General features: G+C 38.1%; 1 protein-coding gene across 1 annotated transcript; it reads left to right on the top strand.

Annotated features, from left to right (window-relative positions):
- Window positions 1-989: 989 nt before the first annotated feature.
- Window positions 990-25,091, top strand: LOC125241388 (myotubularin-related protein 2-like). Its single transcript, XM_048149852.1, is given in 14 exon segments — window positions 990-1,268; window positions 1,572-1,760; window positions 3,645-3,719; window positions 4,822-5,007; window positions 5,611-5,826; window positions 6,771-6,907; window positions 7,716-7,841; window positions 8,584-8,665; window positions 9,195-9,204; window positions 9,207-9,364; window positions 13,207-13,414; window positions 15,284-15,414; window positions 20,949-21,035; window positions 21,640-25,091. Coding segments are annotated over 14 exon segments (1,878 nt in total). The 5' UTR covers window positions 990-1,142; the 3' UTR covers window positions 21,787-25,091.

Here is a 25,091-nt window from a genome sequence, read left to right as displayed (position 1 = left end):
AAAAATAAAGTAAATTATATTAATTTTATTCATAATCCCTAAGTTTAATTTTTGCATGTCTATGTGAACTATACCAAAGAATATAATACTCACTAGGAGTACTGCACTCACTCAAAGACCTTTACAGGGGACAGCTCAATAACATTTTTTGCCATACTAAATTGAACCTTATCACCGACAGAGAAAGTTGATCGTATCAGACTAGCGAAAACGGTCCACATGAGAGGGCATTGTTTGGGCTGGTGTCCCTCTCGCACGTGTGACCAGTGTTAATGAGGTTACCATAGTAGTAGTATTTTTATCTGTATATTACCTGACTTTAAGGCTCCCCACAGACAGTCTTAAAAATTCATAATCTTAAAAAAAACTTGTATGCAATCTGACAGTTCAGATCTGTCAGTGTCTTGTCAGTGTCAGTTTGAACTGTCAGATTGCATACAAGTTTTTTTTAAGATTATGAATTTTTAAGACTGTCTGTGGGGAGCCTAAGACTTCTTATTTTATTTTAGTGTTATATTCAAAGTAGGGTTTCGATATATTTTAAAGAATTAGAAAATAAATATAATGTAATTATTTTAATGCCCATAAATCAAAGATTTGTATAATTAAAAAATACCTTTAATTGGGTATTAGTAGATTTAGTAGTGACTTTGAAAATTAACTGGTATCCCCAATGTATGACAGTGATGACGTCACCACAGTATAAGGATATATTTTATACTGTGACGTCACTGAATAATGTTGACATTGTCAGTAAGTGCGAGAGGGACACCAGCCCAAACAATGACCTCTCATGTGGACACACTTTTTGACCTAACTACACAATCTAGTTTAATAATTCTAAATCTATGCACTCACTATACTCTTTTACTTACTTGTCATCGCATATGAAAATCGGATTTACTGTCTATGCCAAGTCTATGCACAAGAATCGACTTGATATTATTTAATTATACGCTGTATCACAATGGCATGAAGTGTACTTTTCATTGTGCTTATACATATTTTGTCATCAATATGGGCGCGTTTTGCTTACATAAAGTAATTTTCACTGTTGCTAGTTTGTAGTCTTGTTAATGTTGTAATTAGGAAATTCTCTTTCCTCCTACAAACTTATTCACTTATCGAGTCAAATATTAACAATGGATAAACATAACAGTACAGAACTTATCAATTCGGATTTTTCGTTGTCCAAAAACGCAAGTTCTGATTCCTTGGATTCGGATTCAAAATCAAGTTCATTGAATTCTAAACACGGACAAGACTCCGTAAGTTTCCTAAAAGGATTAATTTATTCTTATTCAATGTATATTATAACAGTTCGCTTCCTCTGGCTTTAGCTTGGCTTTCCTGTGATTAGTGTAGTGTCAGCTGTGTGTGCTTTACGTTGTGTTAGAAATATATAGCCATGAGCAAAGCAAAAACTATGCATATTTGTTTGTTTGTTAATCGAATTCACAGTCAGAAACAACATAGCAAGTTGTTCCAGGCGCGTATAAAATCATGTATACACGTTCATTGCAACCATCAAATAAAAATGACAACTTTGCTGACGGCATTTGTTTTTGCAGCCCCATGTACTGGGTGATATTCAGTTACTGGAAGGCGAGAAGGTAATGGGAGTGGCTCGGGATGTGGCGTACCTGTGTCCATACAATGGGCCCTCTAGAGGGGTTCTAAAAGTGACGAACTATCAGCTGCACTTCAGACCTATGGATGCTGCAGCTATTCACAGTACATTGAATGTGCCGCTGGGTGTTGTGAGTAACATTTTTCATCATTTAAATGATTACATTGACATTTGATACTGTAGAATCACCATACTGCAGTCCATAACTACCATTATTAATCTTCATGATCATCGTCTAATTGGTTTTTGGTGCCAAAGTTTTTTTTTTGGTCTTATATTTTGTAATGTACATATACTGAGGATCATAGAGCTAAAAACTCAATATGAAATTGAGAGCTATGCAATTGTTTGAGATGCTATTATGGCAATGCAATATGTTTTGAAATATATGCAGATTTTATTAAAAAAATGTTTACACATTTTCATTAAGTGTAAAGAAACACACTGGTAAAACTTGATTTATGGAATTGGATGCTAATGTAATTTAAATGTTTACAAATAGTGTCTATGCTTCTGGTAGTGCTTTAAGATTAGCCATTTAAACTGAATGACTAAAATGAAACATTTGACAAATATTGTTCACTATGTTAATAACTGCCTCCGCGAATTACTACATTATTGGAGAAATTATGATTGTAATAATTTTGAATTTGTTATGTTCAATAAGTCAGATTTCATAAAAACTTAGTATTGAGAGGATATTAGGCAGTTATTGAAGTGACAGGGGTTTGATTAAAGTTAATGTTAATGAAAACTGTATAAAAATGTGTAATATAGCAAAAAATAAGATGTATTCCATTTTAATGAATTGTGAGTAGGTTTTATTTTCATAGATAAATGTAGCAGGCCAGGCGAATGTTAATAATTATTGTTTTTGAAGATTAAATGTTATTTTTACTGTTAGATTATACACTTTTAATTATAACTCGTAGTTATTAATTTAATAGTAGCTGCACGCGATCTCATTGCATACCGTACAGCTTAGCAAAAAAGAGTAGATTTAAAAAATGGCGTTAGAAACTAGTGATGTCCCGTTTCCTTACATATATTGATTTGAAAGAGACATCACTGTTGTTGACAATTTTTATATTCTTTGCCAGACTATACTGTACAAATAGTGAAATATATCAAGTACTAGCTTTTACCCGCGGCTTCACTCACGTTGGAAAGAGAATAAAAATAGCGTCACTCTCCATCTCTTCAAGTATCACCACTTAAAAAATCACTTCAATTCGTGGCTCCATTTTGCCGTGAAAGACGGACAAACAAACAGACACAAACACTTTCCCATTTATAATATTTATATGGATTACCTGGTAGTGATAACTATTTATACTAAAATGTTAATGAGGAATAAGATAAGTTACTAAATTTATTTCCTGTTACTAAATACTGTTACCAAAGACATATATAACTCCGTATAGACAGATAAAGTCTAAGAAAAAAACGTACCTTACAGAAAAAGGTACGGTGGCCTAGATGGCATTACACCTTTAGGGTACGCTCAGCTAGATGGAGCTAATATTAATATTTGTCGATTTAACACATATCAAGCTATGAATATGGGCCAAATTGTCAAAACTGAGGTTCAAAAGTTCTAAGCCTGTGTCAAGAGATGGCAGTCTATGCACTGTGATTACACATTTTACTTTGTCAGTAACTCTATAATACTCGATCCTCTTTGCTGTTACTAATTACTAAATAATCAGTCTTTTTTTGAAATTTACTATATGGGATATTTTCCGAACTAATCACAACTATAGACAAAGAGAGCGATACTACACGTTTTTTATAATTTAAAGTAGTACTGGCTTTTGCCCATGGTATTATAATTATTTACTGTGCTTTCCAGGTACTTGAATTATACCATAATAATTGCTCAAAGCATATCATTTTAAATATGACTGTGAAAAAGAGTTGTATTCACATTTATAATATTATAGGGTTGACAAATGACGCTGAAGGATATTTATTTTGTTGTGTATATCACTTTTAAAGTATTCTAACTTTTTAGGTATCCCGGATCGAAAAAGTAGGTGGAGCTTCATCTAAAGGCGAAAATTCTTATGGAATTGAAGTATTTTGCAAGGTAAATTTTGTCTCAAAATCTAAATCCTGTTTTTCCTGATACATTATACAGTCATACACACATACACAGATATGTAAAATATGCATTGTCTATCCTTACCCTTGGGTAATACTACAAGAAATATTCAGGGCAAATGTATAAGGAAAACTTCGTCATTGTATTGTGGTAATATAAAAAAAAATCTCACTGAGCTTGCAATTAAAATGGGTAGTAATTATATGTTTTGAATGCTATCTATTTAGTTGAGAAATATATCCAAATATCAATCATTAGCTCGCACGAATTGGTTAATTTATTCATTTATTTGAGCACATTTTTTATATAAGTAATTATTTTCATATGTTTTGCTCGTAAAATGTACTAGTAGTATAAGATTGTTCATTGTTATGCCAAGGGCTAATAGTAAAATTATCACCAAATCAACACGAGGAAAAAACTAGCTGTAAAACAACAAACTAAATCAAATCAATTAATATAATGAACATTCATTACTACTGTACGAATCCCGATGAGCACAGACAATTTTTACTGGGTTATGGAAAGTTATAATTGTGTGCTTAGTGAGTACAACCCTGAAGCTCAAGCCCACAGTAATTCGAGTCTAAAACAATCTGTGTAAGCATGACTTAGGCCCACTTGCAACAACTACTTAACTCAGGGTTAGTGGGCTTGGGCTGTCAACTGTCAAATTCCAAATAAATAAATAAAAAATAATAATAAATAAATATTGGGGACACCTTACACAGATCAACTTAGCCCCAAACTAAGCAAAGCTTGTACTATGGGTGCTAAGCGACGATATACATACTTACATAGATAAATACATGCTTATATACATAGAAAAAACATCCATGACTCATCACACAAATAAATGCCCTTACTGGGATCCGACCCAGGACTGCGGCTCAGCAGGCAGGGTCACTAGGTCACTACCTACAGAGCCAGACCGGTCGTCAAAACCCTCCCCTAAGCCTCCATTCATTTTCGTTGGTGCAAGTGGCCCTTAGAATATTTAACTATGTATTTTAATAATGACCGGTGTATACAGTTCACCATTCTATCGTGGATATATATATTTATTAATCCGTACCCATTCTGTCAGGACATGCGGAACCTGCGTTTCGCGCACAAGCAAGAGAACCACTCGCGGCGCGGAATCTTCGAGAAGTTGCAACAGTTAGCGTTCCCGCTCTCGCATCGACAGCCACTATTCGCCTTCAGTTATACGGAGAGCTTTTCTGAAGACGGCTGGCATGTGTATGAGCCCATCGCTGAGCTGAGAAGGATGGTGGGTATAGACTCTAGTGCCCTCGCCACGCGATGACTCTGCTCGATCGGTGGCTGTCGTTCGTCCCTAAATCCTCTGTACACCGCTATCGCAATAGACCATTGTCAAAGCAGTCAATGTCCAGCAGTAGCTTATATTCTCTCTGTCGCACCGGCAGCCGCTATTCGCCTTCAGCTATACGGAAAGCTGGGGAAGCTGAGGACGATGGTGCGTTTAGACCACTCATGTAGAATTCACAGCTACTTATATCCTCATTGTGGCATCGGTTTTTAAGGATGGCTGGCATGTGTATGAATCGATTTCTAAGGTCAGTCTAAGTCTGGAAACAAACTGACGTTTGTTCAGCCAAGATATCAATGGCAATATAGGAGAATACGTTGCGCGTATGCAAACCGTCGGTCAACTAACACTCATAGTAGTTGTATACAAGAGTTCAGTGTAACGCTGATCAAAGTGACAGATGGACGACGGTTGAGCATGTAACGTTGGATTACGACACGAGCTAGGCTAATGCATTAGATACTGTCTGTAAATATCCGCTTTCAAATTTCTTTCAACATAATATTTGCATATTTGTTATCACAAACTTAACCTTATTTCCAGGGGGTCAACAACGACATGTGGCGAATAACGCGCATAAACGATAAGTACGAAGTGTGCGACAGCTACCCCGCGGTATGGGCGGTGCCGGCAGCGGCGAATGATGAACAGCTTCGCTCAGTCGCCGCGTTCCGGTCTCGAGGGAGGATACCGGTGCTCGCGTGGATACACCCGAGCTCTCAGGCCACTATCACGCGGTGTAGCCAGCCGCTGGTCGGGGTAAGCATTGCAGACCACTGTACCAATCATAATTGGAATAGCCTATGTAAGCGACGACTAGGAAGTATGTAACAGCTACCCCTCAGTATAGACGCTAGACAGTGTTAACGACGGGTAGCTGGGCCATTTTTTTTTCAAAGTTGTCCACCCCGCTTTTTTTGGATTTGGAAATGTTTATGTGGTTCCCATTCAGAATCGCGAGCACTTTCAATCCTAATAGGAGAAAAGTATCCCAAGGTTTTTCCGTTACCATTTTTTCATACATTTTGTATGGCGGTAACGGAATGGAAGGTTTGAAAAATGTATGGAAATCTTGGGACATTTTTTTTCCTATCAGGATGGAAAGACCTCGCGATTCTGAGTATGAATTGCGTAAAAAAATACCCATGTTACAAAAAATACCCATGTTAAATATCCAGCTACGTTCCGATCTCATGAGAGGATCCTTAATCGATGGATCCTGAATCCATGAAATGTTTCAACAAGGCATGTGGAGACTAGAATAAAATATCACGTCAAAGTGGCGAAATCCAGGTATATCCTATTAGTTTAGTACCCCTATATTCTTATACTTTTAAACGAGCAATTCTTGTATATTTATTTATTTATTTATTTATTTATTTATATTCTTTCGGTCGATGTAAGTACTATTTATTGCAAACACTAGATGGCGACACAGGTCAAGGCTAAAACGAATAGAAAATACACTATTTGAGTTTTTGTGGCGAAATGCGCGCCATCTCGTGTGGAATAGTTGTGTTGTTAAGGCTGAGAATTCTTTCGCTCGATGTAGGTACTATTCATTTTTGAACTAGATGGCGACACATGTCAAGGATACGACAGAACCGAGCGAAGCTCGGTTGCCCAGATATTATATTATAAAAAATAGTTGTGTAAAGCTAACAGCATTGTTGTATCTCTAATCTTAAATAATCTTTTCACAGGTCAGCGGCAAACGCAGTCGCGACGACGAGCGATACATCCAAACAATCATGGATGCGAACGCTCAAGCACACAAGCTGTTTATCATGGACGCGCGGCCGAGCGCCAACGCTATTGCCAACAAAGCCAAGGGAGGCGGGTAAGTGTACCAATACTGTCAAAATAAAATGTGTAATCACAGTGCATAGACTGCCATCTCTCGACACAAGCTTAAAACTTTTGAACCTCAGTTTTGACAATTTACCCCATAGCAACCCATAGGTATTCTTAGCTTGATATGTGTTAAAATGTCAAATACATATTAATATTAGGGACCGGCCACATCAGAGCGTCGCGTGTCTCGGGGCGCGCAACTGACGTCCGCGCCACGCCACCTGAGTGTAACTCAAAAAACGTCTCCTCAGTACATTTTGTATAGTTACACTCAGGTGGCGTGGCGCGGACGTCCGTTGCGCGCCCCGAAACACGCGACGTTTAAGTGGGAACGCTGGCTTAGATTAGCATCATCTAGCCGAGCGTCCCCCAAAGGTATATCGCCACCTAGGTCACCGTACCTTTTTCTGTATAGTTTTGAGGTACGTTTTTTTCTTAGACTTTATCTGTCTATACGGAGTTACATCATCTTTGGTGTACAAAGGGAGATTGAAGTCATGCCGTCCTCCTTGCGTTATCCGAGCATTTGCCACGGTTCATGGTAGCCACTTGATAGAGGTCCACTCTGACAACTAATCCTAAGATCCTAAGAATTCGACTGCCATCTGACCTTCCAACCCGAAGGGTAACCAGGCCTTGTTGGGATTAGTCCGGTTTCCTCACGATGTTTTCAAATGACATTTCGCACATAAGTTCCGAAAAACTCATTGGTACGAGCCGGGGTTCGAACCCGCTACTTTCGGAACCTAATGTTATTGTTTTAAAATATTAAAACTTTTATTTTTTGTAAACAGTTACGAATCCGAGGACGCATATCAGAACGCGGAGCTGGTGTTTCTTGACATACACAACATTCACGTGATGAGGGAAAGCCTTAGGAAACTAAAGGAACTGTGCTTCCCACAGATCGACCAGAACAGGTAAGTGCATCATTGTTCTCTTAAATAGTCATTTTGGTATCTTTTTTATATCAAGTTTTTAAACTATAAGAGTGAGCATTGTGTATATGAGTCAATTTACAAGAGTTGGCACGAATGGAACGAGAAATTAATGAAAATTTATATTTGTACTAGCTTTTGCTCGCGACTTCGCTCGCGTTAGAAAGAGACAAAAAGTAGCCAATGTCACTCTCCATCCCTTCAACTATCTCCACTTAAAAAATCACGTCAATTCGTCGCTCCGTGTTGCCGTGAAGGACGGACAAACAAACAGACTCACACACTTTCCCATTTATAATATTAGTATAGATTATATTAACCAATAAAATAGTGGCTATTTAAAAATAGCTTAAGCGGGTTACTCACAGACCCCGCCTTTACGTGTCGGCGCGTAAAGGCGGGGTCGCTACTCTTGAGAAAGATCCTCGGAAATGGATCGAAACATGTCGAACGTTATATCGACTTAACACGTGAGTAACCCGCTTAATTTTTTTTTATATGTTTGAGTCTCACGGGAGTTTTATAGTTAAAATAGTGGCTCTAGACATAACTGTCCAGAGCCACTATTTTAACTGTGTGAATGTATACCAATTCAGGTGTAACTCATACAATAACAGTTTCCTTCATTCCTTTCGTGCCAACTCTTGTAAATGAAGATGTACTTTGACCTTATACGATGTAGCGAGAGAGATGGTAATGACCTTAACTATATTTGATATTTCAGATGGTTCAGCGGCATAGAGGCTAGCTGCTGGCTGAAACACATCAAATGTATATTGGCAGGCGCTGTGCGCATTGTTGACAAGGTACCTTTATGAAATTACTATTGATGACATGATGACGTGTTCTAACATTTCGTCATAGCCAAATTTCGCTGTAATTTCGGTTGTCAAAAGTTTGCTGATTCCTAGCCATAAAATATGTGGCATACTTTCTTGGGTATTTTTTAGTTGTTCATACTTATTTCATCATCATCATCCTCCTTGCGTTATCCCGGCATATTGCCACGGCTCATGGGAGCCTGGGGTCCGCTTTGACAACTAATCCCAAGATTTGGTGTAGGCACTAATTTTTACGAAAGCGACTGCCATCTGACCTTCCAACCCGAAGGGTAACTAGGCCTTATTGGGATTAGCCCGGTTTCTTCACGATGTTTTCCTTCACCGAAAAGCGACGGGCAAATATCAAATGACATTTCGCACATAAGTTCCGAAAAACTCATTGGTACGAGCCGGGGTTCGGGCTCCGGATTAGAAGTCGAAAACTCTATCAATCAGCTTTTAAACTCTTTTGAACAGTTCTTACCAAAATAATATCAAGAACTCCTATTTCTAGGTGGAGAACCACAAACGTCAGTGCTGGTCCACTGTTCGGACGGTTGGGACCGCACGGCGCAGCTCACTGCGCTCGCGATGCTGATGCTGGACCCTTATTACCGCACGCTCCGGGGCTTCGAGGTGCTCATTGAGAAGGAGTGGCTCTCGTTCGGACACAAGTTTCAACTGGTACGTTTTACTGTGTAAAACTGTTAGGGCCACATGCACCACCCGCTTAACTCAAGGTTAGTGGGCTGTCAACTGTCAAATTCCATGTAAAATGGTGGGTTAACCTCGAATTAATCCTCCATGTTCGGTGGTGCAAGTGACCCTTAGGATAATGGTGAAGTGTGTGCGTAGACTAAAGAGCTATTTCTGACAATAACCCAAAGAAAATAATATAAACGCAAATTTCGATGTTCACGTTGCATCGGTCCTGATGGTTTTCAGTCTTAGTGCTTTTTCACATTATCCGATCCGATATCGGATGTCGGACCGATATGCCATACATTACAGGCGCCATCTTGGATTTTTTCTATTGAAATCCTTCCGACATCCGATATCGGATCGGATAATGTGAAAACGGCCTTAGGTACACACATTAAGGTGGCTCGCCTAGGTTACCCGAAGCTCAGGCTGCGTTAGATGGCGTTAATCTGCAAATTACCAGTCTTATTTTTTTTGTGGAGTCGTACAGGCATTTATATACTTTCAATTATGCTTCGCGAACATTTAATATTAAAATTGACGTATTACAACAAACATTCAACTTCTCATTGTAACGTTAATCCCCTTAATGTAAATAAATTTACTATTTTACACTATTTTTAAGTACCACTCACACATACAAACAGTGTTTTTGTATTCCTTCTAGTCGATAATTTCACGCGGCGACAGCTTGTTTAAATAGCCTTGCGGTAAATACGTGATGCCATCGCATGATTTGCATGGAAGTACTGGGTTCGAATCCAGGACTTTTTCTCTTTTTTTTTAAATACTACGTCGGTGGCAAACAAGCATACGGTCCGCCTGATGGAAAGCGGTCACCGTAACCTATGGACGCCTGCAACTCGAAGAGTGTCGTATGCGCGTTGCCGCCCCATTAGAAACTTGTACAGTCCCCTTTGCTGCGTATGCACAGCAAAAAGGAGTGTACAAGTTCAAAGGAGGGTTTGGGTTGCCGACGACTCAAAGGACAATAGACGGAACAAATTAGTTCCGTAAGTCCTCCCGTCGTCAGCACTCCGCACCCTCGTTGAGCTCTGGCAGCCTTACTTACCGGCAGGAACACAACACTATGTGACACTATTTTTTGTTTTATTATTATACATAAATGTATATGTACTCGTACAGTAGTTACTGAGCGTTTTCCACAAAAAATATTAAAAACCTATTATCTTACATGGTAATAATTTTTGGGTTCGTCGAACTCAGAATTTCTAACATAATTATCCTAATCTGATATTTTAAAAAATTCCAAAAAGTATAGATAAATTTTAGTTTCTAAACTACGATCCGAATGATTTTTTTTCTAATTGTTTATTTTGGATGGAGCAAGGGTATTCAAATCGCTTTTGAAATCTTAAATTAGTAAATGAAAATGCAATAGTTAACTGAGTAACGTAATGCTTTAAAAACTCAAGTGGACTTTTTTTTATCTAAGGAGTGATTTCGATAAAATATTATATTTAGCGAGGGTATTAAAAGTTGTGTTTTATATCTCAACTTAATAAATAGAAAATCAAAATGACAACAAAAAAATCAATATGTTCTCTAAGATAAAATTGATACCTTCGGCTCTCCATTCTTGCTCGGTCAATAAAAAAAACGAAATTTATATCCAAAAAAATACAAAAAGTTTATAGAATCCTGGGAATCGAACGCACCTTCACGGCGTGACAGACGATTGTTCCCCAACGACGCCATTACATAACACGCTGTTACCGACGAAATTGGGCTATACATATATAATTATTTAAATATAAATAATAATGTCAAATCCATACTAATATTACAAATGGGAAAGGGTGTGTGTCTGTTTGTTTGTCCGTCTTTCACGGCAAAACCGGAGCGACGAATTGACGTGATTATTTAAGGGGATTTAGTTGAAGGGATGGAGAGTGACATAGGCTACTTTTTGTCTCTTTCTTACGCGAGCGAAGCCGCGGTCAAAAGCTAGTTTATTATAAATGGGAAAAGCTGGTTACTCTATAATCTGAAGTGGAAGAATTCGTTGTTTCACCAAAGATAATGTGTGTTTGTTTGTTTGTCCGTCTTTCACGGCCAAACGGAGCGACGGATTGACATGTTTTTTAAGTGGAGATAGTTGAAGGGATGGAGAGTGACATATGCTACTTTTGTCTCTTTCTAACGCAAGCGAAGCCGCGGGCTAAAGCTAGTACAGCACGGGAAGCATGGTCGCGCGATAGACAATAAAATATCAGGCCGTCCCTGTCGCACTATTAGTAAGTGCGATTATAGGGACGGCCAGATGTTTTATCATTTATCGCGTGACCATAATTGCCTGCCTGGACCAGATTATATTGATGATAATTTGATGATAATTATTATTTGTAACCATTTAGTTAATATTGTCTTCAGTTACCGCGATAGTTACTCATGAAATAAAAACTATGAAAACGGATTAAATCGCGTATAATGAGTTTAAAATTCATCCCGATGTTTCGAACACTTTTACAGCGTTCGTGGTCAACGGGTGACTGAGGAAAAATTACAATGTGCAAAAGCTACCCATATTCTTGTATATAACCATTTAGTTGTTGAAGAAAAACATTCACACAACAATAACATAGGTCAACCAGCTCAGTAAATGCAATACATTACTAATACTATGCCCACACTTTGACCTATGTATAATGTATTATACCAGACGTGTAATATTTTATTTTATCAACAAAGGCATAATAAAGGATTGTATTGTATTTTTGTATGAAAATAAAAAATAGGAAAGCAATATAGTAATAGTCAAATATTTCATTTAAAAAATATATAAAAAAAAATCCAAAAAAAGTTCAAATGATTAAAAAAAACTGCGGGATGGAACTCAGAATCACCTGCTTCATAATCGGTGCATTTGACCAAGACGCCATTTCGATTTACATTAGCAGTGCCGAAATATACGATATGTATCTTTATTGACAAAATGCGTCATTATTTCTGAGTCTGCTTGAGTTAACTAAACCAATATCTTTAATAATTACTTGTCAAGAGCCAAGTGTCACTGATGACAATGTCAATTAAAAATGCGCGAAATATGACGGCTCTGTGTCTGTACACAAAATTTGGCACGCACATTTACGTAAAATTAATAAAAAATTCACATGGATTTGTCCATGATTTCTGTATGAAACAATGTATTTCATTCACTACCGCGACGACGGATAATGTATAGTAGATGTATGCGCATATTTTTATTTAGTTGTAGTGTGCGGTGACTAAATAAATGGTAGATGTTTTTTGTATAGAAAGCGAGCCACCTTAAAAGGCTTCAAGGTGCTTATAAAGACGTTTGGACATAAGTTTCAGTTGTTAAGGCTGTCAGACTTTCCATACTAAAATTCTTCGGTGCCTAACCAAAAATGGCGGACATACGAGTGAAGCTTTTTGTCTACGTATTTATGCGCAATGAATTCGCATACAATTTTAATATGATTCGCCGCAAATGCGTTGAAAAACCTTAGGTACTTATATAAATATCTTTTTCAGTACAGATGGTGTTTTTTTTACGCACTAGTGCGAGAAGTGGTTCATTATATGCCAGGTCGAAACTTCGGAGGCTCATCTGTACTGAAAAACGTCGTACGATACACGTGCGAAAAGGAAAATCGTAACTCGTGTCGATTTAAAACACTCCCTTCGGTCGTGTTTTAATTTATCGCCACTCGTTTCGAACTTCCTTTTTTACGCACTTGTATCGTAATGTACTATTTTAGATTACTCATTTAATCTGTTAGAAAAAAAAATATCGCTGTATTAAAAACAAATAAATACATTAGAATCCTTGTCCACAGCGTATAGGACACGGCGACGAGCGCCATTCTGACGCCGACCGCTCCCCAGTGTTCGTACAGTGGGTGGACTGCGTCTGGCAGCTGCAGCAACAGTTCCCCACAGCGTTCGAGTTCAGCGAGCGACTGCTCATCACCATACTGGACCACCTCTACTCGTGCAGATTCGGCACCTTCCTGTTCAACACGGAGCGAGAGCGAGTCAAAGAAGGTTCGCCGTCTCTCTCTAACAGTATCCGTGCAGACTGCGTGTGCTGCAGCAACAGTTCCCCACAGCGTTCGAGTTCAGCGAGCGACTGCTCATCACCATACTGGACCACCTCTACTCGTCCAGATTCGGCACCTTCCTGTTCAACACGGAGCGAGAGCGAGTCAAAGAAGGTTCGCCGTCTCCTGCTCATCACCATACTGGACCACCTCTACTCGTGCAGATTCGGCACCTTCCTGTTCAACACGGAGCGAGAGCGAGTCAAAGAAGGTTCGCCGTCTCTCTCTAACAGTATCCGTGCAGACTGCGTGTGCTGCAGCAACAGTTCCCCACAGCGTTAGAGTTTAGCGAGCGACTGCTCATCACCATACTGGACCACCTCTACTCGTGCAGATTCGGCACCTTCCTGTTCAACACGGAGCGAGAGCGAGTCAAAGAAGGTTCGCCATCTCCTTCTAACAGTATCCGTGCAGTGGGTGGGCTGCGTGTGGCAGCTATAGCTTAGGTTAAGGTACCCCTATTGGCTTCGTGCGAAGTGCATGGAGGGGGTAAGCAAAGCGATCGCAGTGCTTGCGGTGGTCAAAATCGACACTAAAAATAGGTTGTTAAAATTGTCACAGTCATCAAAACTCATACAATATAATACAATGTGTAATGTTTGAAATGGGGCACCAATGTTGTTTCGTTGTTTATTTTAAAAAGAATAGCATAAATAGTCGTCGCATGTTGTATGCGTTTCCTAGAGCACACTGGACATTGGATCAAAGAAATATGGATAGCTGCCGTGAAAAGAAAACGTAAGTAAGTGATACTTATAACCCCAAATAGCGATGTCAAAACAAAACATTATAATAATTATATTTACGCTTTGTTTACTTAATATTGTCCATTACGCTGTTAGTATTTTTCCAACCGTAAAAGTTTATGCTCAAAGATCCAGGCCTGGCCACAAAATAGGCCCGTGTCGGAATTTTCTGCGGCCGCGGACATGAATAGGTACATACTTTTAGACTTGTTTTATATAGGATTAACGGGACGGAGGTTTGGCGAATACCCATAACACAAGCTCGTAGAACTTCTACCATTACTCCTATGTTCTTCAACATTCCTTATATGCCCTGACAGTACCAATTTATTGCCTTTTTCAATGGTCGGGGGTTGGATGTTTATACCGTGAGTAAGTAATGCTTTGAAAACAGATTTTTATTATTATATGCATGTCTTTATAATCTATCTATCTAAATTACACTTGAAATTCTATTTATTTAGAATTAACGAAAAATCGTTAAAATATTATGTTTGTTTACTTGTCATTTTTTGACATTTTTCACTTCAAGTGCACATGGTAGGTGGCGAAATTGTCGTGCACGTAGCCAATATTACGACATCTTAATATAGTAAGTATTCAAATAAATACAAAACTGCATCTGTGTAAATACTATGCATTCATCTTATTGTCCTGCTGTTATTAGTTATACATTGTTGTTAAAAAACTCTTTTATTAGATATCAGAAGTCCCAGAAATCAAAGTCATTTATTAATAACTAGCTTTTGCCCGCGGCTTTGCTCGCGTTAAGTTCGAAAATTGCGGAATGCTCCGTACAAACTTCCACCCCCAATTTTAGGGAAGTGGGGGGTTAGAAAGAGACAAAAAGTAGCCTATGTCACTCTCTATCCCTTCACTATCTCCATTTCAAAAATCACGTCACTTCGTCGCTCCAGTTTAATTACAATTTCAAATGTTAAAATTAAAAGAGGTAATAACTCAATGCAATGTGTCATTCAGGTTGATTAAGATATTAGGGTATACCTTACCTTTTACTTCTGCTTTTATTTACCAAATCAACCCCACAACTGCTTTATCTATTGCAGAAGTGAAAACAAAGACGGTGTCCCTGTGGTCGTACATCAACAGCCGGCAGGAGCTGTACCTGAACCCGCTGTACTGGGGCCCAGCTTCTTCCGCGCCCAGCTCCCCGCCCGGGCCCTACTCGAGGCCGCAGGTATGTGCTCTACAAAAGTAGGTGTTTTTTTTACCCAGGGGGAATCCGTTATGGATCCCACTGGCCCGGGAGAAAGCCAGTGGCCCAACAAACAAAATATCCTTATAAAATCAATCTATAAGGGCTAAACACTCATAGTAGTTTTAAAATAGCATTCATTATGCCAGAGTTCCTTATAGCGGCTCATTATAAGAGTATTTGGCCTAATAGTACATTTACTCTTATAATTTGGCCATGTACACGTTAATAAGTCAAATTTATATGACTGCAATAAGGGTTTAAAAATATTTACTCTTATAGTAGCTCATTATAAGGGGATTCGGCCAATAGTACATTTACTCTTATAACTTGGCCATGTACACGTTAATAAGACCAATTTATATGACTGCAATAAGGGTTTAAAAATATTTACTCTTATAGTAGCTCATTATAAGAGGATTTGGCCAATAGTACATTTACTCTTATAACTTGGCCATGTACACGTTAATAAGTCCAATTTATATGACTGCAATAAGGGTTTAAAAATATGTATACTTATAGAAGCCATTTAAAATGCCTTTTCGCTGTATAATATTCAAAGCACTATAAAAGCTTTTGTTATGGCCAATTATTCTTATAAAAGTAATGCATAAGATAACTATGATGCTTTATGCCTCATAGGAGCATATTATAAAACGTCTATCCAGCAAACAAATTATAGCATTTTATAAAGTGTTTAAAAGAATTAAAGCAATACATTTTCTCTTATACAATAATTATAAAGGCATTATTCTTGAAAGTGTCGTATTTTAAAGTTTTTATAAAACTTGATTCGTCATTTTGAAAATCCAGCGAATGTGAACAATCTGATCCCAACTTATCGATTAGTGGTTCCGTAGAGGATGCAATTATGGAATAATTATAAGAATATGCAGGCAAGCAGCAGTGACAGTAATACAGATATATCGTTAAATGATGAATTGAGTTTGGATTTAGCTTAATAATTATATTTTTTGTTCTTATTTAAGGTGTCTGTAGCTCTGCGGTGAAAAATGTTAAGGTATATACAGCGGGGCCGCGGGGCAGATCTCGACTGGACGGCAAATGTAACTGGTCCATTGTTTCCATGTTTTATAATGTTTACATTATTAAATAGAGTGTCCACCGGTTATACCAGACTAGCATGCACTCGGAGGTGGCCAATTATACATAACTGAGCGTATAAGAGACTATTACCAAGGCACTCAGTTTTTTTATCCATCAGTACCTACTAATATTAATTTTTAAGATTAACTTTATTAGAATAAGTTCCAAAAGTGTATTCCTTACTTTATGGACTTTGGTCTGAAATAAAAAAAAATCTTTTATTGCGGATTATCATTGTGAATGTTGGACGATCTGAATAAGTGAATACAATGTTCGGCTATTTTAAGAAGAAACCGATTTTATATGTAGTCCTTTTGGGACTAAGACAGATTAAAATTGAGGACAAATAAAGACAAACTCACTGTTTTTAAGATATTTATTTATGTGCAACGAAAACAAACCGATACAAGTAACTTTATAAGATTAATATTTTCAGTTCTATTGCTCACGATGTTGCTGTTTCAATGAGTCTACATACTTCAAAATATTAATATATTCTTCAGAGCGCCTATACGGTGGTAGAAATTGTAATTAACCTATCAGTAAATTTCCAAAATAATAAGTAGTTTCTTTTATCGAGGTCTTCATCAAATTCACAAAAGATATATTGATTTTCGTTTTCTTGTTTTGAATTATCAGCGCCATCTTTGCTTGGTGTGATTTTCTTACAACCTAAACTATTTCCTGCGTCCTCTTCCATTTTGCATGTTTATTGATCCACCACTCCGGGCTTATTTTTGGGTGTAACTAATGATTGTGACTGATTTTCTCCATCAGAATATGTGCCGTTTTGTAGTTCATCTGTAATTAAAAAAAATATTTATTTGAAGTCTTAGGCTAGGCTGTTTATAGTTATCGACACAAAGTCCATTGTGATGGCGGTACTGAAATCGTCTGTGGTTTTCAATAGCACTTACTTACTAAGAGGAGGAGAAGAGTTGTCATCTTCACGTCACTAAAAACGGCTGACTATGTATCTCATCCACAGATTCTGTAACAATAACCATAATAATAAACATCAAATAGAGTATTTGACTCAGCATTTACAATAAATCAATAGGAAGTAATCAAATAAGGCACCAGAAGATTAAATATTCCGAAGCACAAGTTTGTTTTAAATTGAAAATTCTAGGTATAACTTCCTAATGAAATATTGAAAATATCAGTATTACCTGACATGCTGCGGACTACACGGTTTTATTTTGTTCTATGCCGGTTAATCGAACCAAACCTTTATCAAAGCGTTCCCCAAAATACCGGTTTAAAAAGAACGGTCTTTCGAGCAAAAATGCAATTTCAAAGGTTTGCGCCAAGTACATGATAACTAGACAGCGGATTTCAGGTAGCGATTTAAATATTAATATGGATATGACTAGTGCAATTTTTTAAATACATGTCATGTGGTTTATAATCTATTATTATTACCTACATCGCACACCACAAACTTCACTGAATAATTAGATTAAATTAATGTTGTTTTTTCAACAAACTACATTTAAAAAAAAGTATTTTATTCTAAATAATGGACTTTCAATTTAAATATATATAAGAAGCGAATTGTTTTCATTTTTATATTCTTTGAGCCATAATAGAAGTTTTTACTGTGCAATGCGCAGAAGAAATTTTAAAGAAATAAGTATAAATAAATATTTTTTTTATTTTTATTTATTATCATTATAATTTTTGCCCAATATTCACAAAAGCATCCAAAAAGGGTTTTACTTTTATGTTCCCATACATTTTTTCGTGTGTAGAAAAAATAATAAATATTGTATGCGAGTCATATTCATATTAATATTTAAATCGCTACCTGAAATCTGCTCTCTAACGATAACGTTATGAATTTTTAACTAGTATCCGTTCCACATATTTAACTAGATGGTAAGGTTCGGGATTTCACTAATTGTGAGAAGGAACCCTAAAGATATATAAAATGGCGAATCATAAGTAACACCGGTGGCTATTATAAAGTTTTTACTCTTATAGAGTATTTGTAAATGATGTGCTTACTGCATTTACTCTTATAACAGCCTTGCTCAAGACATGTCAAAATTAATTAACCGCATTTTTAGTACAAAACCGTTGAAATACAAGGGCGCATTAATAATACAACACATTTTATATCACATTTCACCATGAAATTGGATTCCCACACAGTTTTCATAATAAATAAGCAAATAATTGTAATATGTAAAAGTTAACTTACCGTTTACTAACTTGCAAAATGGATGACTTGATGATGATGTACACATAAATCACTACGAAAAGCACAATAAACTTTTAAAACAGCATCCTGTTTCGCCGTTATGAGTTTTACTCCCTTATATCTGATGATCACAAAACGTGTACAAGAGCTATTGCCCTTATTAAAGCTTTGAATATGATTCTTACAAGTATAATTGCCTTTATTAAAGCTTTAAATATGATTATTATTAGTACATTAGCCTTTTAAAAGCACTTTTCTTGCCATTATAAGGTTAACTTTCTTATTGCATGCCATAATAAAGCACGTACAAGATAAGAAAGCTAATAATATAGCAACTACAAGGGGGATATAAGGTTTTTGGCCTTATAAGGTGTGCCCAAATGCCCTCTTGTAAAGGGTTTACAAGGTTATTATAAGAGTACTATTTTTGGCATTATAAGCCACTATAAGACTAATTTTTGTTAGTTGGGGGGTATGTCCGACTCCCACGGACAAAACCCCAACGCTCGCTTTTTGCGCAGGGTTTCGGGCACTCGGTTGTAGGGTTCCGATACCCCGCCAGCGTTGCCCTTGAGGCCCGTCGTTTCAGACTATTCTGATAGCCTACTCCGCTGAAGGCACCTCGGAACACTGAAGGGCCTTCCAGCTCGGAAAAGTAGTGTACCCCAGCTCCTATAGCACAACTTGCCTTGTCGATACTGTCCATACTTGAAGTCGCACTTGATGTATGGACAAGTAGGGGTTATCCCAGCCCCTATAGCACAACTTGCCTTGTCGATACTGTCCATACTTGAAGTCGCACTTGATGTATGGACAAGTAGGGGTTATCCCAGCCCCTATAGCACAACTTGCCTTGTCGATACCCCAGCCCCTATAGCACAACTTGCCTTGTCAATACTGTCCATACTTGAAGTCGCACTTGATGTATGGACAAGTAGGGGTTACCCCAGCCCCTATAGCACAACTTGCCTTGTCAATACTGTCCATACTTGAAGTCGCACTTGATGTATGGACAAGTAGGGGTTACTCCAGCCCCTATAGCACCTTGCCTTGTCGTGCGCGAGTCCATACTTGAAGTCGCACTTGATGTATGGACAAGTAGCCCAGCCCCTATAGCACAAGTCAATACTGTCCATACTTGAAGTCGCACTTGATGTATGGACAAGTAGGGACTTGCCTTGTCAATACTTCTATAGCACAACTTGCCTTGTCGATACTGTCCATACTTGAAGTCGCACTTGATGTATGGACAAGTAGGGGTTACCCCAGCCTCTATAGCACAACTTGCCTTGTCAATACTGTCCATACTTGAAGTCGCACTTGATGTATGGACAAGTAGGGGTTACCCCAGCCCCTATAGCACCACTTGCCTTGTCGCGCGCGAGTCCATACTTTAAGTCGCACTTCATCGCGCGACAAGGCAAGTTGTGCTAAAGGGGCAGGGGTAGTGAAAATCTTAGCCCATTGTATGGCACAAAGACATGACAAACACTACCGATTGCAAACACGGTATCCCCATGTTTTACGTTCATTTTTGTTGAACATCCCTTGTGAAAAGAACTGACAGCGATGCCGATCGTTCACCAAATATAACAGGCACAACACATCTCCATACGTTTGTGTTCGCTGTAAAAGTACCAGCACTGCTCGACACGCTAATGTCCAGGAGATACCCGATAGACACCCTTCTGTCACATTTATTGACGATGGCTTAAGATTGAAAGATGTAAATTGTTATGTAATTTAATTATGGTGGGCCTATCTGTTTTCTATTTCTCCCCTTGGGTTACAGTCACCTTTTTGGCAATGTACGCTCATATAACCATTGTAACATCTTAAAATAAATATATTATATATATATTATATTATATATATTGAAAGCATCGCATAAGTATCTGACACAGACTTATTTCTAGAGAGAGCCATAACGGCCCGGCCACGATATTGGTCTAAGCGCGTCAGCGGTGAGCGGCAGCCATACGTGCGAATGAAAAGTCCCATCGCTGTGTCTCGCTCCAATGTATGGCCGCCGCTCACCGCTGTCGCGCTTAGACCAATGTCGTGGCCGGGCCGTAAGAGCGTGTCAGATATTTATGCAGCTTTCTTTTTGTGTAGCCGGTGACTGGAAAATGTCGAGCACTGGTATTTTTACCTTAGAATAAGAATAATAAGATGTTATATTTACTTATTGTATTGTATTGAGGTGGTGCTTGTACCCGTGGCGTCGCTCAGGGTTATCAAGCCATGGAAGGCGCTTTACTGCCGGTGGAACCCTACAATGAGACAGCAGGTTTGTATCAATTCATTAATTATTATACAAATATTTCATGTTTATGACTGTAGCCACAGATAAGGTATGTTTACATAGTTATCACAGAGTTCTTATTTATCGATATTTGGTTACTGATAAAACCAATTTAATTCATGTGTATGATACTGCTTTGATAAGAATTTTATTGATTCCATAATGTATTTTTGCATCAACACTATTCATTTGATTTAGGGTTCGAATTAGATTGCACTTTCGAGAATTAAGACTGGTCGCAAAATGAAGCATCAAAACGGGACTAATTGGAATATATTGCAATTTCGGGAAAAATGTTGGTGCGGCTTGGAAAAAAGCGCACACAATATTGCAATACAAAAAATATTTTTTCAGAAAGTACTTATTCCAAGGCTCTCTTAAAAAGTGATACTTCTAAACTCGTTCTGACATGAATTGTCATACTATTTTTTCTATAAACTTAACACTACCGCAAATAATTATTATTTATTGCCTACATCATGCATTGTAAAACTCACATAATGTCTGAGTAAAAGGTTACACACGATGAGAAGCTTGAGAAGTTGTATTTTTATTTATTTAAAAATTAGAGATTCGTTTTTGTCAACAGGACCCAGTATTCCAACGTAGCCGCGAGCTTGTCGCGCTCCGCGCCCAGCTAGAAGCGGCAGTGGCGGCCGCCGCGGGCGATCACGCGGCCCGCCAACACCGCTTAGCTCTCACGCCGCCGAGAGTCGCGAGCCCGCACCATGTTTAACAGAGGTCGTGTGAGAAAATCGATTTACCATGTCGTTCTGTCATAGAGGTAACTGTGTTCAATCAATGATATAGTACCCAAGGCTGATCAAACTATGTATTAAACAAGCCGATCCCAATTAGAAGCCGCAGTGACGGCGTCTGCAAGTGATCACGCCGTCGCGAGTTGCAAGCCCGCACCATGTCTAACACTAGAGGTCGTATGTAACACTTGACTAATGGTTTAACAGCTATGTCAGACTGTCTTAGGGGTTCCAACCCTCTTACAATGTAAAACCAAGCCGAAACAAGGTAGCCGGGTATTCTTTAATGCTCACGCCGCCGCGAGTCGTTAGCTCGCACTATGTTTAACACTAGAGGTGTGTTACACTTGAGAATATCAAGCTACCGAGCTAGAGAGGTAACTCAATATATAGTACCCAAAACTGACCATAATGTATGTGTTAAACCAAATCGAGTCCATCCGAAGACGTTGATACCGTCAAAGCAAAACGTCTTAGTTCTCAGGCTACTACGTGTCGCCAGATCGCACCACGTATGACACGCAAAGTTGTAAGGTCAATACGGGTAAGTGTGTCATAATCATAAGGCGAAGTATGTCTGGTCTTCACATTTGACCCTTTTACTCATTGTCCCAGGTGTTTTTGATAGTTCATACTTTTGCTACTTGCTACTCACGATTAGTGGTAACCGTATGAACTCTCAATAAACACTGATCATTGGTTAAACAGGCCAAATGCGAAAGCCAGATACACTTACCCTTATGACACACTTACCCGTATTGATCTTACTATGTTGAGTAACAGCTATGACAAGGTGTTTGTCATCATCATGCTTAACCGTCGTGAGGACATTTCTGAAATTTCGGAAAACATAGTTGTTAAAAGTCGGTTAATCATCCTTCGGTCCTTATGAACACACAGCCGCATAACTCCATGGTCATTTGATGAATGAAGTTATTTATAATGTGTCCATGCAAATTTTGCTGGTCATTGTACCATTGTACCGCCGTACCGTGCCACGTGATTCACTGTGTGCGGATATTTTCTTTGAGTATATAATTTTTTTACCCTTTAAATTCCCTCGGCTTTTTTCTTAACATTTCAATCTCTGTTCCTTAGTAACACATTTTTTTCTTTCTGAGACCTACCAACATCTCGTATAATTTTCGTCTTAAATCTTCAAATCTCTGATCTTCCAGGAAATAGATTAAGTACTTTACCTGCCTATTTGTAAGACTACTAGTGCATCATCGTATTCGTCATACTCATCATCGGCAAATATTTTCTCGCCATGGTGTATGTGTGTTCAGCCAACTATATCAATGGTGCATACTGCATTCTTCATTGTTTAAGGATGCGTCCACACAAATATCGATTAGGCTAACATATTCCTGGCCCCGTAGCCGAATGGCATTTCTGCGACGCGAAACGCCACCGAAACGCCGCAGAAATGTAGTCTGGCTCTGTCGCGCCAATACGCAAGAGCGATAGAGATAGATCGACGAAAGAGATATTATCGTGAGCGTTTCGTAAGCGTTTGTGCATTCGGCTACGCACACTGATGGCATATTTCGCTATCGAAAGGAAATATGGAAATAAAATCTTGTCACTAAAAAAAGTCGCAAAATTATAATTTTCTATGGAACAATAAACCTTCGCCCTACATTTTTCATATTTGCCGCCTATTTTTAGTAACAGGATTTGCTTCGCCGTGCATAAAAGAGGCGTCATCACTCGTGTGGATGCACCAAAGACTTACTTTTTGACGTATTCCTTATTTTCATGAGGTCTGTGACTGATATCGAGGTAATTTAATACCGGCTACGATTTGTTTATGATTGACTCAAATATTATGTTTAATTAGATTTTTTTTGCAATGTAAGTTTGTTATGAATGATTAGCTGCAAAATTTTCAGTAAATTTTGCTTATTATATATATTTATAGTGGAGAGACTCATAGTTTCATGTGCTTGACATTGACAATTCAAATGGTATTTTACGCTAGTTTATTATGTGATTATGATTAAATATTATGTACTCTAACATTATGTTTAGAATCGACCAAAAATAATTAATAAAAGTGTATTTGTATCTTATATTAATGCATTTACCTGTTATATTCTCTATTATTTACTATGAAGCTTAGTGTATGTGAAATAATTTTAAGTTATATCGAAATTTACCGAAAACTTTGGCAACTGTTTTATGTCATTCGGAAGCAATAGCGTACATAAATGAATCAATACAATTAAAAAGCCTGTTTTTAAAACGATGTTTATATATGTTTAGTTGGAATTTAGAAATACAGTTGCATAAGTTTATGGTACTTGTTAAATGTGACGTTTCCAAGTTATTTTTTAGGCTAACAAAAGTAAGTTTGTAAGTTTCAGGCCTGAGTGGACGCTTTGAGCGTTCGATTCGGCGGGGCGGGCTCGCCCGCGTATATGCTAACGGCCCAGCCACGACATTGGTCTAAGCGCGGCAGCGGCGAGCGGCAGCCATACGTGCGAATGAAAAGTCCCATCGCTGTGTCTCGCTTCAATGTATGGCCGCCGCTCGCCGCTGTCGCGCTTAGACCAATGTCGTGGCTGAGCCGTAACGCAGCGTCGACTCAGGACGTATGAGCTTCAATTGTTTGACTTGCACGCCGCACGCCCGACCGCTGCACGCTCAATGTCAGCGTGCACTCAGGCCGTACAAGGTATTTACATTTTCTTGAAAACGGCACATTGCGAAACGGACTGAAGTTCTTGTGTAAGGGCATTTTCAGAATTTGGGACCCCCCCAATTAGCGTAAGTTGTTAACAAAAATTAACTCGCTGTCAGTTTTGTGACGACAATTAAACATAAAATCTATCTAAAAATTTACTTTTTTCACATTCTGAATGTAGAATATTTTTATAGAAATTTCATGCTTAATTATCCTCACAAAACTGACAGTGAGTTAATTTTTGTGAACAACTTATTCTAATTCGGTCCCTAATTCTGAAAATGCTCGTAATTAATAAAGTACTTATACATAATTATGTTCCTTAGCGTTAGTTACATTTTGCCCTCCAATTTGTTATTCAGTTGAGTGTAATCCAATTTGCATTTTAATATCTAATACGATTCATCTTTGTATGAAACGAAATGAAATTGAGGAAACTTGAAACACTATCAGAAATATAAGTGCATTAGGGTAATTCCGAATGACAGAAATGCTCTGGTAATTCCGAAAGGGGAATCTTGATATGATGGAATTAATGGTGATTTTTATGCGACTTTCGGAATTACCCTAATGCACCTTAATAAAAAGTAGGCC

The sequence above is a fragment of the Leguminivora glycinivorella genome, chromosome Z, assembly GCF_023078275.1.
Source record: "Leguminivora glycinivorella isolate SPB_JAAS2020 chromosome Z, LegGlyc_1.1, whole genome shotgun sequence".
NCBI lineage: Eukaryota > Metazoa > Arthropoda > Insecta > Lepidoptera > Tortricidae > Leguminivora > Leguminivora glycinivorella.
This window is presented reverse-complemented; position numbering and strand designations above follow the sequence as displayed.